At 30.6% G+C, this 16,702-nt stretch overlaps 1 protein-coding gene across 1 annotated transcript; it reads left to right on the forward strand.

Annotated features, from left to right (window-relative positions):
- Window positions 1-8,023: 8,023 nt before the first annotated feature.
- On the forward strand, window positions 8,024-13,656 carry LOC105618290 (cGMP-dependent protein kinase, isozyme 1). The gene is made up of 12 exons (XM_012199831.1): window positions 8,024-8,137; window positions 8,260-8,540; window positions 8,799-8,941; window positions 9,083-9,220; window positions 10,055-10,233; window positions 10,323-10,564; window positions 10,949-11,272; window positions 11,582-11,813; window positions 12,477-12,583; window positions 12,712-12,951; window positions 13,297-13,363; window positions 13,498-13,656. Exons 1-12 carry the CDS (start codon window positions 8,024-8,026, stop codon window positions 13,591-13,593), a joined length of 2,163 nt encoding a protein of 720 aa, XP_012055221.1. The 3' UTR covers window positions 13,594-13,656.
- The last annotated feature ends 3,046 nt before the right edge of the window (window positions 13,657-16,702 follow it).

A 16,702-nucleotide genomic window follows, 5' to 3' on the forward strand; every position in this document is an offset into this window, starting at 1 on the left:
ACGTTCTTACTGAAATCTATCTACTGACATCTATCTAAAAATTTCGACAAAATCATTCTTTCCATATATATATATATTATAGTATCGATTTAAATGTTAAGATAAAAATGTAAAGACTGCTTTAGGATATAAACGTAAAGTTCTCTACATGTTATAGGAATATACATATACATGACAAAGCTTTATTTTTTATATTAATCTTATGCGTGATTAATTTGTTAGTTTTATACAATATCCTAATTTTGTATTATAAATATATTAATTGTATATAATTTATAAATATAAAAGATGAATCGAGTTGTACTTGATGATGTGAACACGACGCTCGGTATATCGTAGGATAAGAGTGCCAAACGATAATAATTACCAATATCCCCACGTCGTCGACTGTATTTACCACTGCAGAAAAGGTGAGCGTGTTTTTCTGTTAGTGGCATCGAGGCCGGCCTGTCGATAGCACCTGAGTTGTTTCACTTATCAGCACTTTTTGGCTCCGATCGACAGTGATGCCGATAAGCATGACAAACGTAGAATTTTATATAAAAGAAAAAGCTAAGTGAACGTTTTATTGGTATAATTGTGTCATAAATCATCGCATGGGAGAGTTACTTTCATCGTACGGCGGACGTAACTAATAAATTAATTAAGAAAGTGGTGAATTAACTCTTTTAACTTGAAATAAAAAAGAGTTATTTAATCGCGTTATGTATAATTTGCAACAAATATATATGCAATAATTATCGGTAAAATCTTAATTTAACAATGAATCTGAATTTTCGATGCTCAAGTCGTGTGACTTGATTAAACAATCAAGTATTTAATTCAAATGACAATTGAAATCTGCAGTGACAAATGATCATCGTGTGATTACAAACGACGAAAAGAAGTTGCAAGAATGTAGTTATTAATGTGTCTTAAGGATAATGCCATTTATCTAAAGTGAAATATTTAACACTTTATTGTGCAACAATACAAGATCATAGAGATAACTAGCGAGGAACGGAATCGTAAAATTTGAGAGGTGAGTATTTCTAGCAAATTAAATTAAATATGTGTTATTAGCATATCTTTTTACCATTAGGCAGAATATTAATAGATTTTTATATTTTGATATGTGAGTTTCTATACTTCTCTCTCCTTCTCTCTCTAAAATTATTAAAGAAATAATATAACATTAATATGAGATGATTTATTTATTGAGTGATTAACTATTGTAGAGAATCTCAGATAAAATAAGCTGAATTGTCTTCAAACAACGGATATTAAGTTCTAGGACTATTCCCTTTGTTTGCTTAATGTTGCTATCTAATTGTCAATAAAAAAAGATGAATGACAAAAAAAAGGGTGATCACTCATTTTGACAAATCATTTTGATAGATGATAACGAAAATATCATTTAACCATTTAAATAAATAGTTTACAACTAAAAAATTAAATTCATAAGTGGACATATTTTAGTTATCGCAAGAAAAATATATTAAAGAATAAAAATGGGAGCGCACCGGTCATGGTGCTAAATAAAGCATATAAATAATGATAAAAACTCGTGATAAGAGATTATCATTACGCAGATAAGAATGAAAGAAACATAAAAGCAAATGAGATCAAAAGAAGATTTTTTTAGTTTCACAGATAATCATTGCTAAACTGAAAGAGTTTTTTTGTTGCAATTGCTAAGTGTAGTTGACAATAGATTTAATTGTTTAAAGTGTTTCTTTCAAAACGAAAAAATGTTTCTCGAAGATTTCTTAATTGCTCCTGAAAACATTAATAACAGCATATCTTCAAATATAATAATATTTATGTTACAATACTTAATAATTACATTAATGTTTAATATTTCTTTTAATTGCTCATATTATCATATAAAGAAAGTGAAACTTCAAAATTTTACGATAAAGTTGTCTTAGATAACGACCTATATATATTTTGATGTTCAGTTACACTTTTATATTGAGAAAACTTGTACAATTTGCACGTGTACAATTTTTATTGATTAATGTGAGAGTGTAAATCGTTGCTGAAGCAACACACACACAAACAGATATTATTATATTCGAACATTTATCTTATGTTCAAATATTTTACTTTAACCTTAGAAAAGTGTATAATGACGATATAAATTGTAAATCAAATAAAATTAGCATTTTAATCTTCGAATTGCAGCAACATTCAAACTAATCGAATAGATCAATATTATTTCCAATTTAAACGAAATATTGTTTTATCTAATAAAAAATATTATTTAAGACCAAAAAAATTTACAATAAATTTGTATTTTTAAATTGAAATTAATTATCAGTGTTTTTTATAGAAACTTTTATCTTAAATTTAATTATATGGCATTAAAACTTAATATTACATGCTGATTCCAATAAAGTAATTTTAATTAGAATTATGATCTTACTTATTTCCGAAAAAATAAAAAATAAAAAAGAAATAAAAAGATTATAAGCAAAATTTTTAACCGTTATTCATAGTCCATATTGATAAGGAGCAAAGTAAACAAAAATTAAATTAGTACTGCTACCCAGAAAAAAAAAGAGTACATTTTTCCTGATAGTTATAATGTCTATACGAACGTTTGACAAAGAACACGAAGGCAGGCTTATTAAAAGAAAAAGAATAGACTCATTAGATAAGATGCTCGCGCGCCACATATACCTGCTTGTTGACACTGCTCGTCGCCGCTCTGTTATCGGCTAGATAAGATTTCTTCGTCTTTGTTGTACCTGAGCATCAGTCGAACGTGCGAATTCATGCGGTACACCTCCGTGCGGTCGTACTTGAAAAAAAAAGATTTATGTCTTTTTCCTTCAAGATCGCGCGAGCGAAAAGCACATAATCTTTCTTAATCATCATTGTTCCTTAGTGGGCCTTCCGACGCAGGATTCTCAGTCCAGCTTGAAAGATTTTTCACGTCAACCTGAAGGGTGAGTTTCGCAAAAAAGCACCGCTAATTGTATTGCACGTCATCGAATTCGCTCAAGACAATACTATGATAGATTTGTTTCTCATCGCATATCTTTCTCGCGCGATCAATTATCTAATCGATTTACGGAAACGTTGATTAGTTTCTGATATCTTCATCATTCTAGATAAATCATCAAGATCGACTTGCATTTTCTGATATCATTCTAGATAAATCATCAAGATCGACTTGCATTCCGATGTCGATAAACTGAAGATGGCAACCAAGTGAAAAGGTTTTCTTTAATCAATATCGCAATGAGAGTATAAATATTGGATTGTTAATTCGATTTGTATACAACTTGCACGATTTAATTTGACTCTGTTGCGAAAAAATATAAAACAGATTTAATATATTTTATATTATTTTATATTATATTTATTTTATATCATTTTTAATATATTATTCTCAAATTTTATTACGAAAAAATATATAACTAGATTTTTATTGAGTAACGCATAATAATAATTAAAAGAAAAAAATTACATTGTGTTTACATATTAAGAACTCAAAGCTCAATACTCCCTTTATTAATTTATATAGATTTATTTGCGATCAATTATTACATAGCTTTTAAGTATCTAAACATTACGTGCAATAGGAAAATTTATTTTTCTCAAAATTATCATTATTTTTTTATTATTAATTATCGTAATACTTTTAATTATTGCGCGTTCGTACCTTTGTCTATCCTGAGTACAAATAACTTGCAAAAAAGACTAATGAGTGATAATTAGCAAATGAAGCCATAAAAAAATAGTTATTGGTTACAAAGCAAACGTCATACGCATATAACACGCGTGTGTCGCATTGAGAAAATTAATTATTGCCATACGTATAGGCATAAATGAAGTTAATTAACCTCGGCAATGTGATTGTCGATACTGTTGATTAAACGCGCCTGTATAAAAGAGGCATCTATATATATAACGATGTTATCAGACAATATTACCTTAATTGTCCGCGGCTTGAAATGTGTACGCAGACTTCTTCGCAAATATATCGATAAAACATGGGTAATGCTCAATTGCTCGCTACCTTAACACATATAACACGTGTTATCTTTGTGTTACGTTATAAAATGTTTGCAAAACATAAAAATATCATCACGTGAAATAACAAAGTTCTAAAACTGAAAACTCATAATTAGCACACAGAAAAGAATCTTTACATAATTATCAGAAGAAAAGAATGTAAAATGTATGAAAAGGACATTTAAATTTTAAAAATATGCTTTGACTTCTTAGACTCTGAATTATAATTACTACTTAATTTTATTCTTAATTATTAATTAGCTAAGTTTATGATTTAGTAATTTGCAAATAAATCATTATGTAAATCTATTTTTAATGCTGTGTTATTGTTAATAAAAATAATCTTAATAAATAATAAAAACAAAAATTGTTGTAAAAAAAAATCTAAACTAATCAAATCTAAATTATATTTTTTACAATAAACCGAATTAAAAAATTGTATGTTGAAGGAAAGACACTTGAGTTTCAAGATAAACTATAAAGTTTCCTCAATTATTAAAATTTGAATCATTGTTGCCCACAAACGATACATTCGGTTTAAAAATACATAAGTCTGAATATTTTAAGACTTAATGAGACAAGAATCTTATTATGTTTTATTTATCCTTGTCATTGGTTTTTCGCAACCACATCATGACGTGCGTTTAAATATTGCCGGTGTTTTCCGTCAGGGAAATCGACACCGAGCTCATTGTGCAACAGATTACAATATCGTTACGTTTCCATCATTTCCGGGATTCGTGACCTCGCAATTTTACATAAACAACTGCACTGAAAAGCGAAGCGAAAAAAATGTCGCACGATGCGCTGGCAAATCATGTCGAGCGCATCGCCGCATAACGAGACATAAACCGTACTTATTCTTTTGAGACCTTAATTCCGAGCTGTTACCGAGGCATGTTTTTTTACAGACAAGAAATGTAATACTAAGAAAATGGAATTGCGTGTAATTGTCGATCGACCGCAGTTTTCGCTCTGGTTTTCCTCATCTTTCTCTTTGTATATTTTATTCATCACAATAAATAACGATTTTATATATTACAAGACACGAATATAAAATATTTTATATGAATATAAAATATTACGAATATAGTATTTTAAGCAAGTCTTGCTGATGTGTAATATGGGTTGAATAGTATTTCTTTTTCAAAAAACTTTTTTCAATTACGAAACCCGATGTACTTTTCCGACTCTTTTTCTTGTTATGTAAAAGTAGTTCAATTAATTTATTTTAAAATACCGGAAGTGCGAGGTATTTTTTTATTTTTTATTTCGGAACGCGATGACAAAACGTGTGATTTGCTTATTCGAATAATGAACAATGATATTATCGCTTCGTTAATTATAGTTATATAATATTTGTAGCTTAGTGCGCGCGATAAGATCTCGTAGGCTTGAATTCAATTACTTCACAGCGATGCAATTGCTTATGAATCGTTTTGACACAATTTGTCTTATCATACAGATAATTTTGAAATATTTCTTTTTTATTACAACCGATTATTATGGAAGAGATAATGTATTTAATGAATTTTCAAAAATCTTATTGTAGAAAATGATCTATTAATTAATTGATTGCACACAGAACTTATCGTGCATGCTTCAACAATCAGAGAATATATATTTAGGGTTTGGATAATCGTTTGCTTATGCATTCAATCAAATAACGTTATTATGGTCTCAATATAGTGCGTACAATCCGATACGAGTCGACCTTGCATGAGTGTAAGGAGGTCACGTATCATTAGACAATTATGCGAAGATTGTATCTATGCAAATACGTTTTTGTGATTTATTAAATAATTATAATATTTTGACAATATGCAACAGAGAATTGTCTTGAAATTTTATGAAAATATAATAATTATATGAAATGTTCAACAATTGATGAACTCAATAGAAAAATTGTATTACCCTTGCAATTTATAAAGATTAATATCTAATTTTTTCTAAATTTTGATTTGTTTCTTTATCTTTTTTTAAAACTTTTTTATGTTTAAGTAATTTATGTTTTATAAATTCTCTTTTTTATTTGGTTACCATAATATATTCATTATTAAATACTAGAATTTCAAAGATTCCGAAAAGAATTCTTTCAAGTGTTGATAAAAGAAAAGTCATTTTGACACCAAAGTCATGAAATAATAATAATTGACATAACTAAAGCTTTTAAAGCGTCTTGAATAATGGATACGACTAAAAGATATCACCTCAAAATTCCTGCGCTGTTTGCATATCGGTGATAAACGAAGTGACGTCTCCTCGTGAAACAATACCCAGGGAAAAATTAGAAGTGAATAAATTTGCTTGCACTTTTGTGTGCATCTTGCAAAAAATTCTAATAAAACCGAATAACTCATCGTATCGCATCGTAACAAGATTAACAACAACGTGAATTTATCGAGTGGTTTCACAATAAGATATACGCAAGCCTTGGCGGATTTTTTGCGAAAGAGCGGTGCTGAAGAGAATAATAATTGCGAGTCTCTCAAATTTTAATAAAGAATTGAAGATGTTCCTATATTGCAACTTGAAGCAGTTGACAGCAATTTTATATATATATATATATATATAAAACAAGCTGTGTAACTTTATTGAATATTTTAAAGAATTGAAATTTCAACAGTATCTTGAAGAAACTTTTATCAATAATATCTATAAAATCAAGTTTTCTAGGTACATTTATTTTAATTGAGATATACAAAAAAAGAAAGAAACGAAATTATTATTGAAATTATTTTAGAACTCCTTTGAACAGAAGGAGTAAAATCTTCATGCTAAATCTAATAAAATTTGTTTTGTACTGCATTTTATATATAAGAAATTAATTTATAAGAGTTACTACAAAGTAATAAGAAATATTAATGCAACACAAATACAAATTGCAAATTAATGATCGCAAGCTCATTTATTTATTCATTTATTATGACATTTACAATTTTGAAAACTTCAGCATATTATATAGCGCTTCTTTCCAGAAAAGTTGCCATAACTAAAAATCTTAACGAAAAGGAAAGGATGATCGGACTTGGTAAAGTGTCGAGAATATTCATCATGAGCATGTGCTAATGCATTATGACGTCAAGGCACAATATATCACGTGCACCAAACACCATTAGCATAAGCATGTGACTGCTGTGGTGACAATCGACTTTCGCAGCGAGACCGAGTCGTATAAAAAAAAAGAGCTGTGTGTCACAAAAAGTGGAGTAGTTATATGATGAGCGTAACGCGATCCGAACGAGTCGAAGTGCTCGACGAAGAAATCGAATGCGGTCATGAGTGACCTCCGCGTGAAGTGATATTGAAGAATAATTACCTGTTGAGAGCCACTATGAAGAAAGGAACGTGATATGAGTGAGTGACCGAAATAATTGTCCTAGCATTATGTTCCGCTCAATTATGACTATCAGCTTAATTAAACGTTCAACGCAGATGGAAAATAATTATTAGCCAGATATGTTGGATGTATCAAACGGAATAAAATTATACGTCATCTTAAATGTCAGAGATCAAATTAATTATCTCTTCATTAATTTGTTCATTTACTTAAATTGATTACCCTGCGCGAAAATAATTAGATCTTTGTGAGACTTTGAGTTTCGGCGAACTAACGAAGAAGAGAAAGAGAGAGAATTCTTCTAATGTTAAATATTACAGATGAAATAATTGTGAATAAAAATTACGTTGTGAATTAATTAACATGTCATCAGGGATGCAATTATATTAATAAACAAAGAAAATATTAAAATATTGCACAATTTTGCTACACATTATATAATATTTTGTAAAAACTTGTGCACATAAAAAGTGCATAAGAATTATTATGTTATATTACGAATTTCCAATATATATATCTACATGTTTTTCTTATGTTTACAATGTAAATTTATATTTTTTTCTTTCTATCAAATAATACAATTACTAATGATGCTATGCTTAAAGTAAATATTAAAGGGACACATTTCTTTCAGGTGTTAAAAGAATTTGCTTTGGACATGCTTTGGACGAAGATAACATGAGGTTCTCATGCTTCCCGAGGGCCAACATCCTAACATTCCGCGGGCAGAGGGGTAGCATCAATCTCACCCCTCTGCCGGGCTACGAGGACTCCAATTTCACTATAGGCGTCGTACGTCTTATTAACGTAATTTATAAATAAATCACTTATCATTAAAAGAGGTATAATTTTATAAAAATCATCTTTCTAATTAAAAATTTTTTTTATTAAAATATTACTTCAATCTCTATTAGATACGTCCGTTACCTGGTACCTTGCCTCCGATAACTGTAAATGGCACTGTTCCATCATCATCCGAATCATCCACATCACTCACGAAAGTCATAGTGTCGTCACCGCCGTCTGAGGCCAATTATGTCAATCACTTTCCTTCACATCAAGAAGAATCTGGATTAGAAGATGCGGCTGCTGTGAACAATGGCGAACAACATGTAAATAATCCAAGAGGTGGCGTCATCGGAAGAACGCCAACGCCACCCTCGGCACCGACACCCGTATACGAGAAAGATGCCAGGTAACCAGAAAATAATAATGATAAATATTAATAAATTAATAATAATTTATAATATAATTTATGATAGCTAGCGTTGAAATTTATATATATTAATAATAATTAATAATAATTAATGAAAATAATGATATTCGAAGATTATAAGTTTTTAATTGTTTATTATGTAATTGTTTTCTAATTCGATATTGGTTTTATTTTATTTCATTCCTTTCGAAAAAGTATAGAATATATATTATCGTTCTTTTTTTTATTTACTTATAGGAGTGCCAGGCAAATTAAAAGAGCTATTTTGGAGAACGAATTTCTGGGTAATCTTGAAGAAAATCAGGTGGAGTCACTCGTTTCTGCTATGTATCCAAAACAAATTCTCGCTAATACTCAAGTTATCCGAGAGGGCGATATAGGTATAGCCTCTTTTTACGAAAACTTTATATATTATTATATAAATTCTAGAAATATATTAGTACACATCTACAGAACAATTACTAAATATTAATGTACGCAGTTATACATGTAAATTTTTTAAGCGTATTGTTTATTTACAGGTTCGCATTTGTACGTGTCGGCGGAAGGAGATTTTGACATTTACGAGGGGAACAAATTCCAAAGAAGTTTCGGACCAGGAGTTGCGTTTGGAGAAATTGCTTTATTATATAATACAAAAAGACTTCGATCTATTAGCGGTAAGTATAAAAAATGAATTAAAAAATCGACACATTTCTAAAAATTTTTTATACATTTTAGGAAATATTTCTCAAAATTAAATATAAATATATTTAAGTTTATATAAATATTATAAAAAAAGAAATTTTTTAAGATAAGCTATATTTAGAAGATGTTTGGAAAATAATGATAAATCTTTTGCATAGGAGCAGAATGGATTAAACTGAAAAAAAAAGTCCTATACCATATTGCAATTTTTGCAATAGTTAACAAGACATTAATTGCTAAAAATTGCTGAAAATTGGTCTTTAATAATTTTTTACTCAAATACTATCAATTTTACAGAAAAACTACAAGAGACGAAAATTATTTTCTTCTCATAGAACTCTACAATTTTTTTCAAAATTTTTTATCAACTTCTAGTACTGTATGTTCTCATTTTTACCAACATAAGAAAATATAGTATTAAAAAATTCTAAAAAAATTTTTTTTAATTCTTAGAGCTTTATGAGAAGAAAATAAATAATTTTTATCTCTTGCAGTTTTTCTGTAAAGTTGATAGTATTTGAATAAAAAATTATTGGAGACCAATTTTCGATAATTTTTAGCAATTAATATCTTGTTAACTATTACGAAAATTGTAAAATGATAGAAAACTTTTAGTTTAGTCCATTCTGCCTCTATGCGAAAGATTTATCATTATTTTCCAAACACCTTGTATATTCAAATCTGTAATTTACAATATTATTAAACATATTATATATCATAGAAATTTAAAAAATTAGAAATTTTCTTGAGAACTAAAAAGTGCTAATGCTTTTAAATTAATACATGTGTCTAATTTTGTGTTTTAGTAAAGAAAGCTGGAAAAGTATGGGTTCTCGACAGATCAGTATTTTTAACTATAATGATGAGAACAGCTCAGGAACAACTGGAGGGCAACATCCGTTTCCTTCAACGCGTTTCCGTTCTTCAAAAACTTCCGGAACCCAAGGATCATGTGCTTGCGAAGATATCCGATCTTATAAGAGTAGTAAGTAAGAAGATATTTTAAAAGATACCATTCTGCTCGCCGCTTAGTTTATAATATGGCTTAAAAGAACGTTATAATAATGCTTGCAGGAATTTTTTCCGGCTGGAGCGAAAATACTGCGACAGGGCGAGAAGGGTGAAAAATTCTATATAATCAGTGGTGGCAACGTACGAATCACCAAAGATACCGAATATGGGGGTGAAGAGGAACTAGTAGTCCTCGGCAAAGGAGAGTATTTCGGCGAATTGGCTCTCTATGATGACGAGGGTGAACGACGTGCCAACGCGATCGCGCTTGCACCTGGTGTCGAATGCTTGACTCTGGACAGAACGTGAGTTCAATTAATACACGCGATATTTTATAATTAATAAATCTCTGAAGTCAAATTGGTTGTATGTCATCAAATTAAACAAATTAAAAAAATATAAGTTGCAAAAGCTATCTCAATTTCTATAACCGTAAATTATTTAATCTGAGATATCAGTCATTTACTTAAAATTGTAACATTTTTTTATCTTGATATTTTAAGATAAATTCATTTTAAAAATTTAAATTTTAAAAATTAAGAAATTATCCCTTAAGATTGTTAACTATTATACAAAATTATTATTTTATTTTACAAAGAGATCATAATTAATCATGGACGACGATTTTAAGAATTTTTTTTTAAATACAAAACGTTAAAAAATATTACATAATTTGAAGAAATTGCCAGGTCATTTCTAAACTATCTGGGCAGTCTGGATGAGATTCGTAACAAGAACTGGTTAGCTGAATACGAAAAGCAAAAGCGTTCGTTGACCCCAAAGAAGTGGACTAACGAGTATGCAAATTTAACCTTGATCGACCTTGAAACAAGGGGAACGTTAGGAGTTGGTGGATTCGGTCGTGTTGAATTGGTGACACTTAGATCCAATCCGAATAAGAGCTTCGCTCTGAAGAAACTCAAGAAGAAGGTCATGGTCGAGCAACAACAGCAAGAGCATGTGCTGAATGAGAAACATATTATGCAAGCATGCGATTCTCCTTTTATATGCAAGTAAGTTATCTTTCACTGAAATTTTATATTACAATGTACATCACGATTAACTTGTAATATTATGAAATTACCATTGCTGAAATAAAATATTTCAAATCAATATAAAATAAATATATTTTAATTTGTTTCTGTTTCTCAATTGTTGATAAACTGTAAAAACAACTAACATCATAAAATTTGTAATCGAGATTAATAAAAATATGTAAATAAAAAAATAATTGATACTAATAAATTTAAATCAAGTATAACAAAAGAATTTTTAAACAATATTAATTAGACCAAAATTAATATAATTTTGCATTTTTTAAGGCTTTATCAAACGTACAAAGATAGCAAATACGTTTATTTTCTTATGGAAGTATGTCTCGGTGGAGATGTTTGGACAACTCTTCAAAGGAGACGTCTTTTCGATGACGCCACTACACAGTTTATGGTGGGCTGTGTAGTAGAAGCCCTCGATCATCTTCATTCACTAAACATTGTTTATCGAGATCTCAAACCAGAAAATCTTATGCTCGACACACGTGGCTATTTAAAGTTGGTGAGACATTTGATTTTTAATTATAATAACTTAACTTTCAATTATGCGATTATTAAAGTTTCTTTGAAATATACATAGAGATTATTATAATCGGACCTCCTGCTAAAATATAAGGCGCAAAGAAGATTTTGCTGTCCCTCTTAATGTAATTTCTATTTATCAATCTTATGAATAACATAATCTTTAAAAAAATTTTTTAAATATCTTTTTATAGAGGATGAAATTTAATCATGTAACTAGAACAGAAATCTGAAAGATAAAAATTTTGTTTACTATTGAAATTAATAGAGAAAATTTTCACGTTTCTGTTCTAGGAAAACGATATCCTGATGCTAAAATGATTTTGTACAGTATGTACTGAATGTAATGAATTCTGTATGTACTGAAAGATTTTAGTAGCATCAGGAAATAAACAATTATTCATTCCAACGGTTGGTGATGTACAGTACAAGTTTTGGAAAAAATTAAATCTAACAGAAGCGAGCATATGCAAATTGGTAAATGGAGAATTGATCCTTTTAAAAATTTAGCGCTTAATTTGGCGCTTTCTTTGTTAATGCTTTTTTATTGTGCTGTATATAATTTACACACCTGCCTACTGCAGCGAGCCCGATCGTGAGAATGAGAAATTCTACAAGAAAAAAAATTATCTCTCTTCCATAGGTGGACTTTGGTTTTAGTAAGAAAATTGGTCCGGCCAAAACGTGGACATTTGCCGGTACGCCAGAGTATGTCGCACCGGAAATTATTTTGAATAAAGGCCATGACAGGTAAGATATTTAAGATTTTTCTAACGTTCATTATAATTGTTAGATTGTTTCTATGTTTTTCCATATTATTGTCCTTGTATATTTTTTTATATGTTTTTTCCATCGCATTTAATTCTTCATTTTGTTAGAGCGGTGGATTATTGGGCTCTCGGTATTCTAACTCATGAGCTTCTCGTTGGTAAGCCGCCTTTCCGAGGATCCGATCATATGACGACTTATAACAATATTCTCAAGGGAATCGAAATGGTTAGTATACCAAACATCGTCAACAAAAACGCCAATAATCTCATCAAGAAATTACTCCGTTTGAACGCTTCCGAACGATTGGGTTACCAGCGAAACGGAATACAAGATATTCGCGATCACAAGTAAGTCGTCAGAAAGATTTTACAAAGAAGAAAAAAATATTTATATCTTTAAAAACATTTCATGTCTAAATATTTTTGTGAAAAAGCATTTTGTAGAAGATATTTTTTATTTTATAAAATAAGATGCTTTCTTCAATATAACATATAGTAAAATAGAAAAAAGATGGTAACATTTTCATTTTGTTTTCTTTGTGTAATTTTTAATTTCTTCGTTATACAAATATAATATAGTTATACATAATTTAGTTATACATAATTACATATAATTTAGTTATACATAAATTTTAAGTAGCCTATGTTTTATTTTTTCCTTTATAATAATTTATATCTTTGTTCTTTTAATAGATGGTTTTCCGGATTTAACTGGCAAGCGCTTCAAAGATTGGCTCTACCGGCTCCCATTGTACCAACGGTACTTTTGCAAACTTTACACTTTTTATTAATAGAATTTGTAAATAAAACACATTTTCAATTTTTTTATTTTTTATGCAAAAATTTTATTTAAAATTTGTATTAAAACCATCTATTTTATTTGGGAATTTCTAGGTACGACATCAACTCGATACACGAAACTTTGAAAGATATCCACCTGACCGCGATATTCCACCGGACGAATTTTCTGGCTGGGACATGGAATTCTGAGAATAAATTCTCTATGTAACACAGATAGATACAATAATTACACATGTTTGTACTATCAAAAAATGCATTTGTTAACCATTTGTGTCTGTTATAGAAATATTAATTGTTATAGCTCTTTTATTATGTTGCCAAAATGTAATGACAAGGATTTTAAAATATCAACTCGATATATTTTTTGAGATGTAAAAATAGATAGACTGCATTGCTAGATTAAAACATTTGTTAATTAACAAAGTAACCTTTTTCAAAAAAAATTTTTACTTAACATTTCCGATTAGTTTTTTTATAAAATATTGCTACATAAAGTATTGTTTTCTTGAAATTATTCACGTATAAAATTCGTCGATTCATACAATCAATTAGATTATAATCAATTCTTTAGCTCTTTTAACTAATTGGTAAAAAATAATTTACTAATGTGAGAAATTAATTATTTCTTTATAAGCACTCACTAATATATTCCGGTGTATCTTAGTTATATAAATGAATATCCAGGAAAAAATGTTTTATATACATAAATTATATAAATGTTTTATTACATAAATTATATAAAATTATATAAAAATATATATAATTTTATATAATTGTATATAAATGTCATAAATAAATGTCACAAATAAATGACATATTTTATATATAATTGAATATAATTATATATAAACTTACATGTAAAATTATATATAATTATATAGAATTATACATATTATTATACAATTTATGAGTGCGAGCGTGGCATGGCAGACAACGCACTGGTTTATCATGCCAGAGGTTCCGGATTCGGAACTAAAATATTTACGCTCGTGTCTCCTCTCGGAAAAGACCGGCAACCTCCTGAGAGTATCTTTGTCTACAGAAACATCTCTCGAAAATCCGCCGTTCGGAACTAACATTAAAAGTCATATGCTTGTGGCAATTAAATTATAATAGTGTGTGCATCACAAGCATATGAGAGAGGTGACACAGGTCAGAAGTCTAACTATTACGTTGTGACAATTAGCATGACATTTTCCAACATAATATTTTCTAGCTAAATGATAAATTTTGATACAAGAAATTCATGTTTTGTGTAAGAACGTATTTCCGTTATGTGATATTTCTTGAATAAATGTGTTGAAAAAACATATATCAGAAATACCATCATACTTAAAACATGAATTTCTTACATTAAAATTTTATTTTTTGCATCAAGCTTTTATTGTTTTGCAATTTTGTATTGGAAAATGTCATCATGTGCTAATAATTGTCACAACATAATAGAAATCATCTCGATAATATATTTCCTTTTGAAAACTTTTTGATAATGTATCTTCTTTTTTTTCTTCATCAAAAAACATGTTTTTTTAATAAATGGTTTCTCATATCATTATAATGACAGGTGAAATCATCATTACAACATTCACATTTAAATTGATCACTGTCTAATTCTGCGCGAATCTCTTATCCGAATGGATGATGCAGTTTTGCACAAAATTAGACAGTGATAAATTTGAATGTGAATGCTGCAATGACGATTTCACTAGCCATTATAATAGTATGGTTATCCATTCGAATAATGCAGTTTGCACAAAATTAGACAATGATAAATTTAAATGTGAATACTGTGGCACGCGGATCGCGTTTGAGCTACTTTCGTTTATGTACCGTTCGCTGTACGAATTGCTTACAACTAATTATCTATTACTTGAAGATTGAATTATAAAGATTGCAAAAATTTCTTGAGATAATGACGTATCTCTAAATAAATAATTTTGTAACTATCGTTTGTGACTATCGTATAATATATCATACATCCCCTTGGTTGGAAAAAAATATTATTTTAATGTAATCTTAAATATTATTAACTATTAATATTATGGAATTATTTGGAATGAATTCCAATCAAAACTTATTTTTTGCTTTTGTTTTTTTTTAAAAAACAAAACATTGTGTTTTTTAAAATATAAAACTCTGTCTTTATGCTTCATACATATTTTAAACAATATAAAAAACAGTTATAAAAAAAAAATATGTTTAAAACATGTTAAAAACATTGGTCAAACATGTTTTAAATATTTAAAACATGTTTAAAACATGATTTTTTCTAACTTTGCCCAATACATGTCACAGAGCCTTTGTTCCGCGCTGTGGACAATTTTAAAAAAGCCGCGTCAGCGGCAAGCCGCCTCGCCGCGTCGAGCGAGTGGTGGGGGGAGCTGCGCGCGTCACCATTGGCCGGCGCTTGCGGCTGCATTCCTCCGTCAGCTGTGCGTAGTGGCGCGCGTGGTCGGTCGGCGCCGTCAGCCTGACCTGCCAGCTTGCCTGGCCAGTCGTGTATCGTATCGCGGGCGATTGTGGGCGAATGTGGACTCCGTGCGCAAATGGCGTCGTCGCCGTGCTGTTATGAGCGAGTGTGTGCCGTGCAATAACGCGTACGGGCCGCGTCCGGGCGCGGCGCCTCGCGGCCCAGCCTGACGAAGGGGAAGGAGTGAACGGGAACGCGCCGGACCCCCGGGTGTGTGCCTGGCGAGCGTGTGCCCCTCGACCGCCAACGGGGATCGGGAAGAAATAATTTTCGAAGCGTGTGCCCCTCTCTGGCGGGCCTGCATTGGCCACATCGACGGCAGAGGCGACGGGGAACGGTGACGAGTGTGAGATAGGTCCAGAAGGTGAGTGCGATGGAGGCTCGTCCCAACTTACCTCTCGCGTGTGTATGTATGTATATATGTATATACATATGTGCGCAATTCATCGCAAAATGCGTTCGCTCGCTTGCGCGCGCGCGCATATACATACGTCGCACATTCGTGCGCGGATTATTCCCGCGGATTGGACCAACATCTGGTGCACGACGGTCGCGTCCTTTTCTTGATCGTCGACGTCGAGGGGACAATCGTGGACGCGAAACGAGAATGATAACGACTCGGGAGACGCGGAGGCTTAATTGCGCTATTTGATCTGTGGGCGGAGAGAGAGAGAAAGAGAGAGAGAGGGAGGGAGAGAGAGAGAGAGGAGTAGAACGAACAGCAGCAGTAGACAACAGACAAGTAACGTATTATATAAGAACGTGGCGGGACGTACTTTCCATAGAACGCGGACGGCCGAGGCTGACGTAAATTAAAAGTTGGTCGGG

The sequence above is a fragment of the Atta cephalotes genome (genome assembly GCF_000143395.1).
Source record: "Atta cephalotes unplaced genomic scaffold scaffold00016, whole genome shotgun sequence".
Classification (NCBI taxonomy): Eukaryota; Metazoa; Arthropoda; class Insecta; order Hymenoptera; family Formicidae; genus Atta; species Atta cephalotes.

Excerpts from the sequence above, each read along its gene's own strand:
- LOC105618290 (XM_012199831.1), top strand. The coding sequence starts at position 8,024 with ATGAGGTTCTCATGCTTCCCGAGGGCCAACATCCTAACATTCCGCGGG. Across the intron at positions 12,584-12,711 it reads TTGAATAAAGGCCATGACAG|AGCGGTGGATTATTGGGCTC; the intron begins GTAAGATATTTA and ends TCATTTTGTTAG. Across the intron at positions 12,952-13,296 it reads CAAGATATTCGCGATCACAA|ATGGTTTTCCGGATTTAACT; the intron begins GTAAGTCGTCAG and ends TTCTTTTAATAG.